At 39.5% G+C, this 20,532-nt stretch overlaps 1 protein-coding gene across 1 annotated transcript; it reads right to left on the bottom strand.

Moving 5' to 3' along the window:
* Window positions 1-14,818: 14,818 nt before the first annotated feature.
* dpt (dermatopontin) lies at window positions 14,819-20,372 on the bottom strand. Its single transcript, XM_046391792.1, has 4 exons — window positions 19,899-20,372; window positions 16,920-17,045; window positions 16,511-16,618; window positions 14,819-16,302 (listed from the first exon to the last, which is right to left on the bottom strand). The coding sequence occupies exons 1-4, from the start codon at window positions 20,171-20,173 to the stop codon at window positions 16,236-16,238; spliced, it is 576 nt and encodes a 191-aa protein (XP_046247748.1). The 5' UTR covers window positions 20,174-20,372; the 3' UTR covers window positions 14,819-16,235.
* Window positions 20,373-20,532: the final 160 nt, after the last annotated feature.

Here is a 20,532-nt window from a genome sequence, read left to right as displayed (position 1 = left end):
AGCAATGGCGGAAGCACATAATCAGAAACGATAATCCACCACAAGAGGGAGCAATGTACAAATTTAGTAACAGCACCGAGAGCCAGCTCCCATGTAGTTAGCCTTTTCTTTTTCGTCCTTTTTTATCTGTTTCGTCTTTTATCATTTATTATTGTCTTAGTAGTTCTTAATTTAAGTATGAATGAACGCAGCTATATTTTATGGTACCCGTTGCCTTATTTTAAAACGTTTAAAATATTCAGTTTATGATACTTTATCACTTTGGTGTAAAAGTTAGCCCAGGGAATCAGTATAGTTTTATTACTTTTCGTTTTCACAACTGTGCAGACAGTGTACTCCAGAAGTGTGTCATTTCAGCCCCAACCAACAGCAGCTGTGTTACTGTCAGTGGCCTTTTCTGTGCTGTAAGCACAGAAAGCCTACTCACATACATGATAAATGCTTGGATTAAACTTGACTGATTCCTGTTCAGATTAGTATTTGAATGACTTAAGCAGTGGGAGCAAAGATTCTGACATAGAGGCCTCAATACCCAAAGCTTCAATTGAAGTTTAAAATACAACAAATAAAAAGAGTTTATATTTCTGGCCCGGAGCCTGAGATCCTTCACTCATACTCTCCTTTTCAACGTCCAAATTCACGTCCAAGAATGATCGAACAGTTTCCATTGTTGTGCCCAGCTGTGGAACAGTTCACCTCTCACTGTCAGCCTTCTAAAGCCTGTTTAAAGATTTTATTTTATTTTTTACATTTGCTTTCAAAACTAAACAAGCATCTGCTGTTTTAAAATGTGCTTTATTGAATAAAGTTGGTTTTATTTGTTTTGCATTACAGTATTGCTTGCTTTCTTTTTCAAGTGATTAATTTTGTGAATAAACTGATATTAGTTTTTGCTCTGAAGTTTTTTGTTTTTTTGTTTTTAGATATTTGTCAGTATGAAAGAATTTATTGGAAAAACACCCTCAGTATGTATGTAGATACAGTATGTTATGGCCCTGCAGGCATTGTAAAGACCATGTGTTTCTTGTCTCCGTACAAACACATCAAAACAGGTTTTCAGCTTTCACATTTGGCATTGAGGACATCAGGTTTAGTTTTGTATTATCAGAATGACAGAAGTATACACTAACACTTTCAGTGGTGGAGACTAAGTCATATATCTCTGTCTCCTGTACATAGCACATTCCATATTAACTTACTTTATGGGGCAAGCATCATGAGCATCACGCATCACCTTTTCTCTGTAGATAATTCTTTTCAGCAGGGCGACTTATATGTGATATGAGGGATATCACGCTTTCAAGAACAAACCATAGTTCATATTTTTTTAAACATATGAGTTCTGGTGAAATGCTGGGGAAACTTTTCTTTGTTAATGTCTGAGAAGAAATTTTCTTTTTGCTTTCATTCTCTGATGGTTTTCCAGAGCAGGCATGTGAAACCAGCCTGTTTAATAGATGTTCCATTCTAACCAACATCTCTGTAGGGCAAATACCAACACAGGAGTCTGTCTTCATTGTTATTTAAATCTACCCAGTACGGATGTTTTGTGAATTAACTCCCTACAAGACTCCAGTAGCTTATGCATGTGATTGCTTTCATTATCTATTCATTTGTCAGATATACTTTCAAATGAGTGATGTATCATTTACTCTAGAACAAGAGTCTACAGCCAAGATGGCAGCTCTGTGAGGCTGTACACAACCTTACTGAGCTTTGTCACAGTGACAGTGTTAACATGCAGATATTTAGCGTGCTTAGCTCCATCTCAGGTTTTAACACTTTCTTATGAGCCCTAAACACAAACAACTGAGGCACACTGGACGAGTTAGATATATGAAGGCACATGAAAGTCCAAAGTCTGTACCAAATTTCATTTTAACCAGTAGTGAAATTACTTAAGTCTGGACCAAAGTGGTCCGATATCACCATTCCTAGATAGTAACATTGCCACCATATAGTCATGCTTGCAAAAACAATTGTCCATCACAATGTCTCAGAGCCCAAGGTGCCTATTTTGTGTGTCCACCAGAGTAAAAGGTATTTAAGTCATAAAAAACAGAAACAAAAATAAGCTTCAGAATTGGCTCAAAATTGTGAAACCTTTATTGTCAGTTTTAGGTTGCATTTACATCAAGAAAACTAAGGAAATAAGTGTGATACTTCGGCTGACCTTCCATGTCTTAACCACACACAGACACTCACAGATGGACTGGAAAAAAAACACTCTATTTCAATCATCTGTTGTAATATCCTCCGTAATGCACTGACTGGCTGTAGTGTGGCACTGCAACCCTTGAATAACTGTCTGTCTGAATACCTCTTCTCTGTTTTTTCTGAATTGCTCCCAGAGGGGAGGTGCGACACATCATTTGTTGCTCATCCATGTGTCACATACCAAACCTGACATCAAACACCGGTCAGTAGCATGTCTCACCACTGCATTCCAGCATTCGGAGTTGCGATGTCTGGACCAAGGGCGAATTACAGCGATGGTTCATGTGTTACTGTTATTTCTGTTACCTGGTAATGAAACAAAATATTCTCAGAGCTGGAATATGAGTAAACAGACACTCCAGTGCAATCATCGAGATACATATTCATCCTTGCTGTAATGCCCTTTCAGCCAATGTCTCTTGCTGTTCTGTTCAGCTGTTTCAGATCTGCCTTTGCAGACACAAACCCCTGACCTACCCACAGCACACACAAAGAGTGGACCTGTAACTCACGTTTCACGCTCAGCTGCCAAAAAAACAAGTTAAGCCTCTTCGTTGCACATACAAAGACAGAAAAACAAAACAATCTTGGACTAGATTATTTCAGGTCTTTTGTTATTCTCAACTTATTTAACTTCCCATACAGAGCTGATTTGATGTATTTAGTTGCCCTCCTGTGAGACAGAAAAAGAATATGTTTATTCTCAGTTGCTGTTGGCAGACACCTCAGCACGTGTTGCTGAGTGTTTATATGAATGCTGGGAAAGAGTTTATTTACAACCCGTCATTGTGTTTCTGTGTCAGCTGAGGATATTTGGTCGCTGCTTACAGCCATCATTTGGTTTAATAGCCCATCAAAAGTTAATTTAGATGTTAAATCTAACTTGTGATGCCCTCACATTCAGAAATCTTTAAAACAAAGCCACTTCTGCTCGCTACTCAGCTTGATACTGTAGCTTCTCTGTATACCTCATCACTTCCTCTAGTGAGGTATTTGCTCCACTGTTCATTTCCTCTTCTCGAAAGGTGAGGTGCTGTTGGGTTTTGTGCAGACTTTCTGTTACAAAGACAAATGCATTCATGACTCAAAACAGGAAGGCTGGTTTATGTCACAGGCAGGCAAAAAAACCCCCAAACAACACGATCTTAAAGAGAGAGCTTAAAGATGTGCTCTTCTGGCACCTGCAGAGAAGAGGAAAATCCAAGGCACTCTGAGTTCAGCTATAATTAAAGTTGAAAGCTTAAAGGAGTAGTTTGACATTTTTGGAAATATACATTTTGCAGATAAATGTTTTTTGATTCACACATTTGATTTCCCACTCAGCCCTGGACTTTTTATTTTTCTGGGTGCGTTCACATTCATAGCTGCCACATATCTATATATGTTTTTATGGGCTGTCCTCTTTAGCTGTAGTTGATTACTCACTTTGATGTCCTCATCACTTTGATGATTTCACAGTGAAAATGATCCCAAAGAAGCTTCTTGCAATAGCAGTTTATATACTTCTGTGCCTTTATTGTCCACTCAAAGTTGAAAGCCTGCTGGTCTCTTTGCACAAGTGGCATAACTGTCTACTACTATAATTTGTTTCATCATTTGCTCAAAGATGCACTTGTCCAGACTGGCTATTTTATAACAAAGATAAACTTTAATGTTTTCTTTTAAACATCTGTGGTGTGTAATGCACCTCACGTGGTGCACAGACAAAATGGATCACGCTAATGTTCTCCTCTCCTCTCTAACCTTGAAATGAGACAGTATGCATAGCCTCTGGCATTGTAGAGCAGAGAAATATTACTGATCAGTGCCCCTATTACCCGCATGGGTGACTATTTGGAGTTTTGTTGTATATTTGCTGTTGAATCTTTTTCCACTCTCAGCTGAAGCCAGCATTGACTGTACACGCAAAAACGACATTAAATTATTGCCCTTTATATAAAGTGATCAAAACCTCCAAGTCATTGTTGAATTTGAGATTACCTTAAGTGTCCTGTAATAAAAATTTGATCAGGAATATATACCATAGTTTGGCCTATAGCTAAGTTTTCCTGTCTATCCAAAATCTTGGAATTACTACTTACTGCTGGATAATAATACTCTTCAGCCACTGCACTAAAGCTTAAGACAAGTTAAGCAAGACAAATGTTATTTAACTTGGTCTGTCCAAGATGTTTGAAACTGTTGCTTTCCATTGGTTTTTATGATTCTGCTACAGTTGGTCAAAATCGAAGGTTTCTAGATGAGATAGATAGATAGATAGACAGATAGACAGATAGATAGATAGATAGATAGATAGATAGATAGATAGATAGATAGATAGATAGATAGATAGATAGATACTTTATTGATCCCGAGGGTAGAGTTCAGACTGTTGTTGCAGATTGTTTAAAATCAAGTTCTTGGATGCTTGATAAAGGTGTTCCACAAGAATCAAGGCCTCCTGCTATTTACTCTATGCTGAATATTTATTTTCCAGAACCTCAATGTCAATTTTTATACTGATGATACCATCTTGTGCCATCAGAACTAATCCAAACCATCCCTTTTTTGTTTTGTTTTATAAATGTTATATAAGAGTTATATATAAATAAAGTTTTATTAAAATAGAATTTGTTAGCTTTCTCCAAAGCATGAAGAAATTCAAATTGTCATACCATGTAATGAAATGAAATGAAATTCAAAAACATATATATAAAAAATGTAAAATACAGTATACTCTCTAATCTTCAGTGTATCATGACACTGTCCTGAACGCTCACTGCTGCAACTGTTCCTAAACCACTGAACATTATTTGCCACAGTGCCATTCACTTCATTACTCAAGATGCCAAGTGGTAAATGGCATCACATTCTGTAACTTCCTCGAGTCTCTGCTTGTTGTCTGGTAACTGCCAAGAAACAGGCAAATAAGTGCATTCTTGTGCTCCTCGGATGGTCCCACTTCCAAGTGAGAAGTCATTGTTCCAACTCAGTTTGCTCATGAGGATTTAGTTATAATGTGGAAACAACATGGAAGCTACAAAAAAAAAAAAGAGCACTAAGTAAATTTTCCGACTAATTTAGGTCACTCTGTGTGGACAGCAGCTAAAGGTTACAGCCTGAATCATATTACAAATTATATGTGAGCAAAAAAATTAATAAAATGAATGAATTAATAAAAACATCATACCATCACTCAGCTATTCACTTAAATTAGTACTTGCCCACCATGTTTCTGCATATGCCTTTGTCACATCAGTGTCAGCAAGTTTAGTAACAAAATATTTGTTGTCTTTCCAAGTTGTTGTTCCAAATAGAGGTGGCGTTCACTTGAATTTTCCCATTTGGGAATTAATTTTGTGATTATTCCAACATAACATGAATGCACTATAAAATCCTGTTGAATGGTGTTTATACACTATATACAGTTTTGTGCACGTGCACCTACGAAACAGAGACCATCTTTATGCCAAGCCTTAAATTGATAGATATATAAGTGGTAGTGGTCTTAATCTACCCATTAAAGTAAAGTAAATTTGTGTATTTCCCAAACTGTCAAACTTCTATCTTAACTAAACTAAGTTAGGCAAAATTACACCTCTGCCCACCATATTAACACATGTACATTGTGCATGGAAGACTGTTTAAAGATCTGAGGTCTACAGTAGGTTTGTAATCTTGATTTGAGGTCTTTGAGGTCTAGATTAATCTACTCCTGTTACACCAATGGTTCTGAATTGTAGCTTAAGGGCGGTCAGAAAGATCTTGTGTCTGACCCAGACTCCAGGGCAAGATAAAAGTGTCTGACTGTCAAAGGACAAACACAGCTGGGGAACCAAGCAAATGGAGACAGCCTTATCTTTCATTGTCTTGCTCTTGCTGTGTCCAAGGCCAGACAGTAATAGAAGGCTTGCTATGGCTCTTCTGGCACTGGAGTACTTTTCCATTACTCACTGCCTGAGGAGAGTCTCAATGCCAGCTGTAAATATGCCAGAGACAGGCAGGGAAGATGCAGGCACACCTGTGAGATGAAAACTCACTGTTCTATCCAGAAACTAAGATGAACATAATTCAGTATTTTAAATCTTTACCAGTAGTGTGATTCAGGCACTGCTGAATTGACATGGAGGACACTGGCAATCAGCACCATTTGTCAAGGAAACTGAGCTTTGCAATGTAGAGGCACTGAGTGGAGGATGATGATGTAAGAGCTCCCAATCACAATTCTGCTTATGTCACAATTTTTGCTTATCCTTCAGTGCATTGTTGTTTGACTGGCTAAGAGCAACAGACATTTATTGGTTTTTACAACAAATTGATTGATGATTGGTAGGACAGTTTTTCTTTAAAATGCACTTATTGTTAAGTTGTTTTGGATAAAAAGTGAAGTTTGACTTGACTTTATAGCAGCATCTAAACTTTGGTAACATTAGCCAACATAAGATACTAGTCATACCAGACCAAGTAAAGTTATGCCAAAGCAGAAAGCAACCTGAATGTACAGAATCAAAGAATGGTATGTTTCACTGCAAAACAATGGACTGACAGACATTTTGAACTAACTGTTTTGAGGCCAGATGCTGGCAGGCGGACTTTACTACTTTGGATAGTCAGGCTATTAGTTCCCAGTTTTTATGCTAAGCTAAGCTCACTAAGTGTTGCTCCATACTTTCTGCCAACTAACTAGACAGGTATTAATGTTAACTGGTTGTTTTGTATTCAATCACAAGGGGGGACTTGCAAGAAACCCATAGCAAACAACTGTATGCAGCAGAATGCGAGACGCCGCCACTTTATCCTGGAATTATGTTTCTCCAGGCTGTACGTCAGCCAACGAACACGGTGTTGCTCAGATAACTTGGCAGAGAAGTTAACATGTATCATCTGTGAAACATAATTCCAGCTTTGTCTCCATTGTGTGTCAATATAATTTTACACTTCCCATAATGCATCATGTTGCACCATTCATTAAACTTTTACCATACCTGGTCTCCCAGTCCCCATTACCCTGATCTGTAACGTTTTATATAAAAGAGACCACACTCCTGAAATAAGCTGAGATAACACTGGTCACATCACCACTGCAGCCATGATACTTTATGTTTTCATGGACTGAATAGTATTAACTCTCAGTGATTTGACTTGTCTTCTAAAAGTTCCAGCACATATCAAGCCAGACAAAAAAAAGTACTCATTGTGATTTACAGATTTGACCCTATTAGCTTACATTTACATACTGTGTAAGTGTACCCAATTAATGAGAAATGCATGGAAAAAATTTCCATATCAAAAATACCAACATGTAAGCACTCTTCTGTACTTAATGGTGAATTTTCTATATCCTGAGAAACTCTGGGAGTGTATCTACACTCCGAGTCACTGTTGGGTTCCACACAACTAAGACATGAACACATGCTTGATGGTGTGAGAAGAGCCTGTTTTGTGTAACACAATACTGTTCAGAGCTGCTCTTCTCTCTGCTTGGGCCTCTGGCCAACAGACCGATTAACATGCTGACAAGCTCCATCTTTTACACTCACAGCCTTGACCTTTCACCTGCAGGGAGATCCAGTAAAATCACAGATCCACGTCTGACAGCTTCAAAAAAACAAAAGCTTTGCTCTCTGTGGAACACTTTGTTTAATTCTCAGGCTTCCAGGAAATGCAGCACAAAGTTCATCATGGTTAATGAGAGAGAGAAAGGGTGGTTGGAAATATTGCGGTGTAACATTTCCTGCTAAGAACCCGAATGACTGGAAGCACCCTGTTTAATTGTCATGGATCCATTCAACTCCATCACAGACTATAAACCATCCAACTTATTCTGTGCTGTTTCACTACCAAGAATTCACCAGTTAAGAATCCAAGAGCAATAATGATGCTTTTGTCTGGAGGTGCGCTGCGAGCAGAGAAAGTGAGAAAGCCAGAGCGAAGGCTGGGAACCAGTAGGTCACTGAGCTCACCTTACTCTTCTTGTTCCCACAATGCTTTGGCTGCCTTCCCAAATCAAATCCCAAACTTTTTGCTCCACAGACCCAGAGGGGAAAAGGTGAGTAAGCTGTTGTTCTTAACTTTAAATCTCAACCAGCCTCTATTATCTGACACCATCATTTTGTGATCACAGGACGAGCACGAGTTGACTGTGTAAACACAAGAGCAGAGCTCCCTCCTGAGTCCTCAATGCAAAGAATCTTTCCCAACAGCCAGTAACTGGGAACGGTTTCACTTGGGAAGGAGAGGATTCCCATCATCTTACTGGTCATGTTTATTCCCACACAAATGCTATAGTGTACAGATTCAGTCGTCTCAGATAAACACTCAAAAATGATGTCCAATTTGTGACCACATAAGTCTTTTATCTGCAGGAGAAAAGCAAAATTCATGGCAAAGGAAGCATCTCACACTATCAAAAAGCAAGGCGGTCACCACAGTGGATGTTAGTGCGTCATCTGTTATACTGCCACCCACTGGCAGCTGTCATAAGTAACACAAATTTCTCAAATCTAAGATGACAGAAGGCCTCAGAGATATCTTGCCAATCTTTCCATAGCAGGAGACTTTTGTAGGTAAACAGCATTTAGTGTTTAGTGCATTTAGTATTTAGCATCAAGTAACAACTAAGGAGTAATACTTAGCTAAAAAAATCCAAGCACTGATTTGATGTTGGGGGGAGCTTATTACTGTATGTTATCGTGCCAACATGATGTCACACGACGTTTATTACTGGGACTTTTTTGGCTGTAAATCAATGCATTTATGTTATTAGAATGTAATCTGATCTTTTTTGTAACAAAAGCAATATTTTGTTCAGATTAGTTTCATTATGTGAGTAACAGGTGGTGGATTTATATTATGTAGAACTCAAGTGTAGCAAAATCAAGAACATCTGCATGCAATATCTTGTGACTTTGTGCTATGGCTCATTCGCCTATTTTCACAGAAATAGCCATTGTGAACTAATGCACAAGTTAGTACATCCAAAACAAAGTATTTAGAGAGGAACCAACGCTACTTTTTACAAGAGTGAGGAGCTGAATGAGGGAGCTGATAAGCACAGAGAAGGAGGAGTCTAAGGAGTCAGGAGTAAGGTTCAGTGTTTTTGCAACAGTATTAGAACATTTTAAAATGTGTGAACGTATTACGTTTATAGCATTAGAAATATGTATATATATTTATTTTTTTATTCAAAAAAAGAAGAAAGAAAGAAAAAAGTCCCGATGGGGTGGTCGTAACTCACACATGAAAGGGTTTGTGCTTTTCCCAGCAAGCAGTGGGTTGCCACATGTTTCTTTTTGTCTTGAACCCTCTCTTGGACAACAGCCTCAGTATTATATGGATAAATACTGTACAGGCTGTGCTGCACATGCTGCCACATGTGCAGCAGGTCAGGCTGAGGTATGCTGTGAGCTTTCTGATGCAGTGATAAAGTTTAATACGCAAACTCATATTGGTGGTCATCTCAGCCATTAAAGTGAGATTATGTAACTTTTGAATCAGGAAATTGCATTCACAATCATTCATTTGAACTGAAAAGCTCATGAGCAATTAAGCATACTCTTGCTCAGTTCAACACACTGAGGGTTTTTGCTTATATGAAGTTTATATAAGTCATAATTCAATAGAATTACCCAGATCTTTCGCATAGTACTCACACTGTGCATGTGCACCAGAGACTACCACCACCCAAGCCCGATAACTTCTCATTTAGTCCAGCAACCTGAGTGGGTATATAATGATTTAATCATGCAACTCTTCTAGACTGTCCAAATGTTATTGGCTCAAATGGATCAGATTTATTTTTTGGTCTGGGATTGTGATGCTCAGAACCATGTCCACTGTTTTATAGCCTTTTCTTTCACAATGCAAGCGTATATAAGCGTATAAGTATTTTTGGGCCAGTGTTCACCATGTGACATTGTAATTGCACAGTTTGACCACTATGGTATATTGGCTTCAAAGTCTGAGGCCCCTTGAGGGGGACTGGGTATGACCAGTGGCTTAGAGTGGCTAATGTTAGCAAAGGGTGCAAATTACATTACTGAGTTGGTACCTTTTTTGACTGTGCTTACTGTTACACTACATTTAGGATACTACATAAAATAGTTTTATCACAAAAGCAAAGCAAGAAGTAAATACACTGTAGCTCATCAGGAGACTTGTTTGAGGTTTCCTTTGTGTGGTCCCATCCCCTAGTGAGATCCCCTAAGGACAACTTCAAAGCAAATGTCTCAAGAGAATCATACAAAATGGAAAAAAATCACTGTGTCATTACCCTGTGACCATTATAGTTTTCCTGCAAAACTTTCATAGTCTTGATTTAACGTGAACAAAGCCAATTAAATCTTATTAGAAGCCAAAATTTGATCTTGAAGGGGATGGTTAACCAAAAATTGCAAATAAAACATATGTTCTTACTTACCCATTGTAACTTGTCATGCAGATATGGTAGTTGTGGACAAAGGTTTTGATTTTCCACAGCAATAGTCCCTAATTAAAATTCATGAGAAAGGGTCACACGAATTTTTCAAATGATATATTTTATTTAACTATAACTAGTACATGCAATATTCCATTCACCTCAGTTGTGCTGGAGGCAGAAATCAAAGGGAAAATATCTGGATTTAATCGACCTCCATCGAAGCAATGTTGCCTCCATCAGTTTCATGTTCTCTGTTGTGTACATGTACTAAGAATTCACCCTGTAAAGTCAGATCTTCTTGAAAAAGTGGCACAGCTTGGTAGTAAAGAGTTGGTCAAACTGAGTTGTGGTGGGTCTGCCCTGCACAGAGCCCCTTGTTGTCTGACATGAAACGAGGCAGCTGTTTTTGTCCTCAAGTGAGAACAGTGTGAGCGGGCAGAGGCTCCCTAAAATAAACAAGCTATCTGTGCAGCCCCGGGGGCTGGGTCAGGGTCTCACCCCATGGTGCTCACTCTCTTGGGCTTTCCCTGTCCATATCCAAACATAGCATCTCACTTCTTCACGGGTTTCTTGAATCAAAACAGTGTGTTAGGAAAGTGACCAGCTGCAAAGATCAAAAAATCATCACTGTGCCTGATTTAATGTCACTGAAGGAGTGACAATGTGCTTCAAATTATTTGCATTTCCTCACATCTCATTTCATGGTGAGCAATTTGATTTGGCAGGTAAATATTTTAACAGCATGTTGATATAATTTAATATAAGCACTGAAGTGGGTATAACTGTCAGGAATAATTAGAAAACATATGATTTAATATTGAAAGCTCAAGTAGCAACACTGGTTTTCCACTCAGTATAAGTATTAGTTTCTTACTCCAGTATATCCCTGCTGTGAGCGACGTCAGTGGGTCAGTCAATAGCAAAGATATTGTGAGATAATTTTAAAAAAAAATTTAATGACTTTTTTTTCATAGTGAACCTAAAGTATGAAAGGTTTTAAGTATGAAAAGCCCTGGCCTAGAGGTTGGAGAAGCGGCTTGTGATCAGAGGGTCTCCGGTTCGAGTGTGTTGGAGTGATCCATCCATCCATTTTCTATACCGCTTATCCGTCAGGGTCGCGGGGGAGCTGGAGCCTATCCCAGCTGACTACGGGCGAGAGGCGGGGTTCACCCTGGACTGGTCGCCAGTCAATCACAGGGCCAACACACAAAGACAGACAACCACACACTCTCACACTCACACCTAGGGGCAATATAGAGCAGCCAGTTAATCTAATGTGCATGTTTTTGGTATTGTGGGAGGAAGAAAACCCACGCAGGCACAGGGAGAACATGCAAACTCCACATAGAAGAACCTGGAACCCTGGGACAGTGCTAACCACTGCACCACCGTGCCGCCCGTGTTGGAGTGATTAATCTGACAAATGCTCCCCCCTCCATTAGCTGGCTGATGTGCCCTTGAGCAAGGCACTTAACCCCCAATTTGCTCCCCGGGCGCTTGATGCTGCCCACTGCTCCTGTGTGTGTTTCATTGCATGTAATTTGCTGGGTGTTGCATGTGTGTTCAACTAAGGATGGGATAAATGCAGAAGACAAGTTCAGTGTGTGTATGTAAAAAATATATATACTGCCAATAAAGCTGATTCTTCTTCTTCTAAAACCAAGATTTAGATCATGATGCCTTTGCAGTTAGGCCATGCATCATAAAAGTAACTTCCTGTACTTAGGCACATCAGTGCTTTGAGCTAAACACTGACTATGCTAGCATGCAGGTATAATGTTTATGTTCAGATGTTCAATGTTCAGATGCCCCCACCTCAAACCCCACTGCCCCCCCTCAAAAGCTGCATAGGCATAACACCTAATCTACCTGAAGAACAAAGAACAACGATTCACCACACACATGCATATACAGAGACATAAAACAGGATTGTTGTGGAACTTGAAATGTTAACTGTACCAGTATTAGTCTATGCACAACAGATCATTAGTAAGACTAAAACATGTCAGTATTGTGATTCCTGAACTCTCACACTGGCTTAGTTTTCATCCAGTCTCTATGGGAACTACAATGGAATTCCTGAAATTCACTTACGGCTTTTGGTTTTAGTGTGTCACCCCACGAGGTTCAGCTGCCCCATCTAGCCACCCCTGTAATTTTCTGTGGGTGCGACTGTGTGGTCCAAGGTGGTGGAATGCAAATTACATTGTCACTGCATTCCATTATGGGATAAAGTAATCCTATTAAAACAGGATTGTCAATTCACAGGAAAAGCACAGGTGCAACTAATAACACAAACAACGTCTCTGTTTACATCTTTTAATTCATGTCATATTAATCACTTAACCTGCTATTACAGGTCAAGTCAAACTGTCTGCAGCCATGTATCTAACATGTTTGCTGTTTAGTTTGGCTTGTCTTTGTACATTTCAAAAAATCTTTTGAAATATTAGAACCAGCAGCAAGTTAGGCTAGATTTGCTTTCTGAGCAGTAAACAAACTTGTTTTGGAGAAATGAGATTAATTTCAGATTTTTTCAGCTTGAGTGCAGTAGCCTCATATTGTGAGAAGCTGTTATTTGTCTCATTCTTAGCTCTGGCAGCACAGAAGCCTCACTGGATCACAGCTAATGAACTCAGGCATTAACTGCACGAGAGAGAAAGACGTGCCTGTAAAGAAACATCACACGCTCTAGTCTTTATTCAGAGATGATTGGAGCTTGATTGAAGATGTTTACAGTGTGTGTTCTTGATGTTAATCATTTTCAAGTTCCATAATTAACACAAATGCTTTGGTTTATCTCATCATGTTCAGTGGCTGGTCTGTAGTGTATTATGACAACCACCGTATAGAACAATTAACTATGGACCAACTCACCTACAGTAACAGCCTCAACTGTATGTTGTGTTTAATGCTTATTAGGAAATGATAACATGCCAATATTTAACAGCCATTTTAACTCCTTGAGTGTATCATTATGGCTGCTGCCGTCTTTTGTTTTTTGGAGGCAGAAGTGATCATATTTGGACAATCCTTGGTTTATTTCCTATTTTACTGTTGTGACCATAATTCACAAAATGAGCATCATGCTGTATTATGCTGTATTGGAGAATTGAAACTAGTGATTTAGATCATACACTAAATAGGAAACTCTTGACAGAGATAATAAATCAAGCGAGAAACAGGATTGTTTTCTCATCCACCATATAATCCGACTTTTTTATGCAACCAGTGGAGCCGCCCCCCTGATGGCCATTAGGAAAAATGCAGGTTTACGGGCACTAACTTTCACTTCTATTATTATTAATTTTGTATTATTATCTATGGTACAGCTTCACAGAGCTGCTAGCATGACTGCAGACCCTTGGGCCACAGACCAATGTACACAATGTTTGACAAAACTGCAGACTTAGTCTTGTTTTATTTTAGAGAAAATTTTCTTTATTTGTCTCTCTGCTACTGAGTCATCCAGCAGGTGAATGCTTATATCTTTCATGTAATGTCCTTTGTAATATGTAAATATAGATTCACAACCACAAATGTTTTTTTTACAAAATAAGTATATACAAATGTCTTGTATTCTGTTCTCAACAGTAGCAGGTTTTCATCAGAAGTGAAATCTCTTTTTTTTTTTCTCTCTGGGGCTTTGTTGCCATAAATGTATACTTAACTCTTAATTATATGGTTTCTGACTACAAATTCCAAAAGTGATTTCAGCAAGGATACTTTAATAGCTTTGTGGCTATACTCTAATTACAGCCAGAGTGCATATTGTTTTGAAAGAATCGTTTTTCATCCAGCTGTACTGAAACGTGTTGGAGGGACTAGAGGACAGAGCGGGACAATATATCCCGCTGTCCCTCTCTGCTCAGGAAGAGCTTCCACCACAGGGACAGTGGGTCTCTGAGGGCGGGAGGCCTCTGCAGGCGTGTGTCTCTCCACCGTCCACAGGCTCAGGGGACAGCTGTGTCGCGCTGCCATGTTTGGCCCCGTGCCCCGAGAGAGCAGTAGCCATAAACAAACAGCACGGAGAGCTACTGGCCCCGTCCCCAGCTCTTTTCAAGACGGCAGTGAGCCGGCTGACCTTCACTCAGCTCACTCCATTAAGTTCAAATAGATTTTAACTGCACTTTGGAGAATTGGGCTGGTAAAGAAATGCTGCTAGACCCGTCCAAAACGAGCAGAATGAGAATGAGGACAAAGTGGCTGCAAGGTACTTTATTTTTTCATTTGTTCAGTTATTGCTGCCTTCACATTCACGTTATTATATGTATTGGACAAAAACACATTTATATTTAGAGAAATTACAGGAACATTAAGTTGGCGAAAGAAATAGGAAAGCTGGAGAATATTTTGTTTCTCAGCCATACAGGAGAAAATCTTTATTTGGGTCAGTGGTAAGAAAACAGTTAACATGACTGAAAAACAATCCCACATCAAAAAGTTAAGAGCTTTTCCGGAATCCTCGGCCATATTACATGATCTTCTTCAGCACTGCTGACTTTGAAAGGCGTCTCATTCGTAGTGGCGTAAAAATGAAGCATGAAAAGTTTTTATACTATATGGGTGGCAGATCTAGTCAGACTTTTCCAGAGGCATGTCGTGAGAACATAAAGTGGGGCGGAGTTTACCTTCAACCAAGTTAAGCCCAGAGGAGCTGCTCATATCATGGCTGAGTCCACCTACTCTACGCTTTTCAAATGCTTATGCTCTCACAAAGCTAGATTATCATCTTCCACAACCTTTCCCTAAACTATTTTATTCTATTTTAATGAGTACGTTTGAAGCTAATAAGATTTCAGTTAAGATCATATTTAACAGCATAGACTCTGCTATTTGATGTTCTTTTATTTCAGCATGTAAACAGATTTTTGGTACCGTGTCAAATGACTGAATAAACCTTACCTTTACAAGAAATAAATGATTTTATAGAGTAATCAAAAGAAGATGATGGTTTTAACTGCAGAACAGTACTCTATAGCTGTTATTGCCAAACTGAACAAGACACTTTAATAAAGGAGGGATGTGAAGTCAATTGAAAGCAGGTGAGTCACTTTTCATGGCAGGCAAATCTGAAAGCCCTTTTTCATTATTTCCAACACATACTCGTGTTGTTCCGAGCATTGCTTCCAAAAAAGTATCCCAATCAGCTACGCCCTGCAGCTCATTTATGACCCTGAAAATGGTGTGAACCATTTTGCTTGGCCATCACTGTCACGTGACCTCAAATAAAAGACCCTGGAGCAGAGCCCTACGCTGTGTTTTCCACCACCATGACTACCGCAGCATTGGAAAATCACTTTCACATGCTGCCAAGAGACTTCCAGTTCCTCCTGTAACTAAATGAAAACACTTAAGTGTCTGTTGGAGCCCAAATCCCCTGCATACCCTCTGTGCTGATATCCATCTTTATATGAGCAATCATTTTCCATGCTAGACTAAAAAGTGATCATTCAGGCATATATGTCATGTCTGTGGTTGATCCAGTCATAAAAAGTAAATACATGAATAAAAACACAAGTCATCAGTTATGCATAAAGTCAGCTTGTAAGAGCAAGAGTAAATATGTATTTTTAGTTAAAACTGTTTATGAAGAATGGGAGAAAATGCTGCTCTCAATCTATAAATTTTCAAAGTCACAGTCAAAGTCTGTCATTCTGCACAGGATGTACTTCCACTGCCGGTCTCTGTAACAAAGTGCAAGACAAAATCCTGTCAGTTCAGCAATCATAAATTACAAGTTTTCCTCTATTCCCACAAGCCTTGCTATGAAGATCTTTTCTTCCAACTTAGCCACAGGAGGATTCCAATGATCTTTGGATGATTTCTAGATCCAAACTGCTGCTGCATTGGATCTGGAGTTTTAAGGCAAAACAAAAGATGTTGTGAACTAACCTCAGCACTCCAGTGAAGGTGGTCTGAGCACCTCGGATGAAGTAGCCATAACTAGGAACCACCAGCTCTCCTTCTTCCCTGTAGTATTCAGGAATGTCATTGGTCTTCCTGTGGAAAGCAACAAAAGTAATGTTTTGGCAAGCTGTGCATTAATCCTAGCAGTCATAGTTTGATATTTTAGGAAACAGGCTCATTCTCTTTCTTGCTGAGCTTCAGATAGGTACCCAACTGATACCACTCTCCTTTCTCTACACTAAATATGAAGCCACAGCTTGGCTTCGGCTTCATATTTAACAGACAAATATGAGAGTGTTGACTTTTTTGTCTTTTAACTCTCTGCGAGAAAGTGAAAAAGCATATTTTCCAAAATGCCAAAATTCAACATGTGTTTAGCCCTGTGAGAACGTACATGCAGGAGTAGGGACAGCGGCGCTTGTAATAGCAGCAGTAGAACTGCCATTCCCGGTCGAGAACAGATTCAAAGTACTTGCTTTGTACACCTGCTACCAGGCCGTTGCGAGTACATGTTGAAGTCCTGCAAGACACAGAATCACACACAGTGTTACATGGCTATTAAAAAAGTACTTTAATTCACGACAGTGAAACACACATTGAAATATCTAAAATGTCACCCCATACCCCATATATCAGTAGTTATAGCATTAAAGGATATCTTTTGGTGATTGTTAAAGTTTTTCTCACTTTCCCAGAGTCAGAAAACTATTAAAGGTCCCAGGACAGCCCCTTTTTATGTCTTTGGTGTCATCTAAAGTCATGTCAATCTCTCTTGGCTCAGTTGTTCTTGTATGTGAGTATCTATGTAATCAAATAGGATTATCATGACCACTAAGCAAGTGATCCTTGCCTGAGGTGAAGCCCACAGTGTTAGACTTTGAAAATACCTATGCTACACTATTTGAAGTAAATACTGGTTTGTTGACAGTATAGTTTGTTTAGGGCCCATACAATTAGTTATCACCACAACACATCTAAGACTACCAGGTCAAATAAGCAGGAGCTGCACAATGTGTTGAAGTTTGTCATGGCAACATGGACACAGCCATCAGCCATTCAGCCAGTGGGCGGTGTTTCCCTGCAGGGTAGTGACCCAGCCAGAGTAATTCAAACAGACAGCTATGTTAAAGGGAGGCAGGAGTAGTAGAGTGTACACAGTGTCTTTGAATCAGTGGACTGGGTGCAGTTGAGCTTAACTTAAAAGAAATGTGAAGAGCACTATGTGTTCCACTTGACAAAAAGTAAACTGATCCAATATAGCAGACTTCATCCTCACTCATTTCTGTGCAGTTGATGGTTAGTCAAACGTGTTTATATGAGGCTGTGGTGTCAGGGAGGTAATATTAAAAATGACCTAAGGAGGAAACCAGTCATGAGAAGGAAGTTAAAGTCAGGGTTGAAAAACCTTCTTCTTCTTCTCCTTCAGCGGATAAAACACACCCTTGTACCTAATGGTAAATCTGGATCCATGAGACCTGAACTCATGAATCATTATTCCATAGACAGTTTTTTGCTAACTTTTTTTTGCGAAGTGCATGTTGTGAAAGTTCAGGTAAATGTTCTAACATGTGGCCTATAAAATACAATGTGATATCTCTGAACGGCCATTGACACAGCCTGTTGGATCAATCTTTATTATCCACAGTAGGTATCACGTTCTCAGGAAGTCTCAGTTGAAGACACATATGGCTGTTCGTGAGTGAGACGATGATTCATACAGGCCCAGGAGGACCTGGCTTTGTTCCTCTGAATGAGAACACAGAATCACATTTTTTATGAAAGTAACACAATGACAAACACATGGAAAGTCTGAGCTAAAATGTTGTATTGAATTGTAGACAAATTAGTAATTTGCAGGCTTTGTTCAGACAGCAGGTAAATTTGATCTTTAAATCAGACCTTTAAGACAGACTATCTGCTCTTATTATTTGCAAGCGGTCAGATTGGATTTGTGTGTCTAGACACACATGGGTTGCTGTGGTAATGATCTCGGCGTTCAGTAACTGTGTCCACAGGCGACGCGGCTTTCCAATGCAGAAGCATGAGACATGAAGATCCATCATCTCTCCCTCTGAACAATCATGCTGTCAAGTCGCGGAGCAGACAATTTATTTCAGCGTCTGTCGACTGATTGTTGTTCTCTGTGTTGTCCTCCATGATGGTCTGCTAGTAGCACCATGGACTTGCTCTGCTGGTCTGATGCACTTCCGTCACTCTGGGTTTTGTCATGTGTCGCATTGCAAGTGACACAAAAAGACACTCTGAAATCTGATATGAGCAGGGAGCGTCTGGACTGAGACAAATCTGTAGAGGTTCAATTTGAATCGCATTTCAAACCACGTCCAAATAAGGTTTGCATCAGATTTGCAAAAATTGCCTGTCATGTGTTTTTTTGCTGTTCATATTTTCTAAAATCAATCAGGATATAATCTGGATATACCAAACAAATGTGCTGGCAGTCAGAACAAAGCGTTTTAAGTAACTGATGTGTAAATTTCCAATTACTGTATCACTCACCTCTAGTGATACTTCAGAACCAAAGACATCCTCTGGTTGCAGCTTTGTGCATTAAATGAGGACAGGGGGTCTTCAGTTTTGGGAATATATAAACACACCCATCAAAAACATGGGTGTTTTTGTTCACACAACAGCTTCAGCATCACACCCTACCCAGGCGTTGTATTGATGTTTGTTGTCTGCTAACGGTGACCTTTAACAGCCTGTGTTGTTGGTCAAAGTATGTCTTCCACTGAAGGGTCATAACTCAGTTAAGAATTTTATCTTTGATTGTTACCTCCTGCTGTTGATTGAAACAATAAGGGACGAATGGACCAAAGATGTGCCTATTATGTGGCTTTCACGTGGACTTGTGTGTAAAAAACGCAAGCCAAGAGGTTGCTCACACGTTCACAGCTGTTGTGCAGGAATAGAGAAGCTGTAGAAAAGGGACTTTACTGCAACTTACTGCGTATGTGTAATCTGAATCAAAAGTTCCGAATGACTGATCCTCATCTCGCTTCAGTGCATATCTGCTTTACTGTAGTCGTGTATCATTCTGAATAATTTATTCACATCGCTGTTATTCAAAGGTAAGAATATGAAAAAGAAGAAAAGAATAAAGTCACACAGAGTGGATTCCCTGCATTTCAGTACCACAGGCAAAAAAAGTACAGGAATGAAACTTTGGATTCCTAACAATCTGATATTATTTACACCCTTAAAATGCCCTAAATTAAATTTAAACAACACATTTACTGACTTTACTGTGAGCCCTGATCTGATCTGTCTTCTAGTATGCCTGAGTTCACAGCTGTAACATCAAAGAAAACAGAAAGCAAATAAATAAGTCATTGATAAGCATCAGAGTACCCACCACTCCATTCCAGCACGACTGATATCATCCCACCAGCAGTCACTGGGCTCCCCCAGACCCTCAGGTGTAGGCTGGCACTCAAACGACCACAAGCGGTCCGAGCCATCCTGTTCGCTGTAGTAGCTCCTGATGGCCACGATGACCTCTCCGTGGGGACACTGGAAGTTGAAGCTCTGACGGTAGCCGTTGACCCAGGCCATGTCATGATGGTCGTGAGACTGAGCTGCTACAGTTGGCAGCAAAGAGAGCGCCAACACCACCAGAGCAGGATTCATGCTGAAGAAATCAGTGCCGTGCTTCCTCACAGCTGCCTCAGTTTAAACTTCTCCAGGTCTTTTGTTGTCCAGATGTTTTGTATCCAGGAGTGATGTGTAATTTGCTGCTCTCGGGACAAATCCAAAAGTGGACCTCACTTGACATTTTAAGGTAGACTCTGAGACAGAGCATTAACAAAGTCTCACCACAGATAAAGGTTTACCTTAAAAGACAGCACTTTCAGATTACAAGCAGTTCAGACATTTACGTGACGCCATATTTGAATCTGAAGAATGTGTTGATGTGTTAACCACCTAATTACTCAGGTTGTTAATTCTGCAGCCTACATTTTTTCATTTTAAATCACTTTAAATTTGAA

This window comes from Scatophagus argus, chromosome 6 (assembly GCF_020382885.2).
Source record: "Scatophagus argus isolate fScaArg1 chromosome 6, fScaArg1.pri, whole genome shotgun sequence".
In the NCBI taxonomy this organism is placed as follows: domain Eukaryota; kingdom Metazoa; phylum Chordata; class Actinopteri; family Scatophagidae; genus Scatophagus; species Scatophagus argus.
The sequence above is the reverse complement of the archived record's forward strand: the minus strand, read 5'-3'. Positions and strand labels throughout refer to the sequence as shown.

What these genes read in the sequence shown, in the direction of transcription:
- dpt (XM_046391792.1), bottom strand. Translation starts at nt 20,173, where the DNA reads ATGAATCCTGCTCTGGTGGTGTTGGCGCTCTCTTTGCTGCCAACTGTA. An exon ending in AGTCGTGCTGGAATGGAGTG is followed by an intron (nt 17,046 to 19,898) that starts GTGGGTACTCTG and finishes TGTGTCTTGCAG; the next exon opens with GACTTCAACATGTACTCGCA. An exon ending in ACCTTCACTGGAGTGCTGAG is followed by an intron (nt 16,303 to 16,510) that starts GTTAGTTCACAA and finishes ACTTTGTTACAG; the next exon opens with AGACCGGCAGTGGAAGTACA.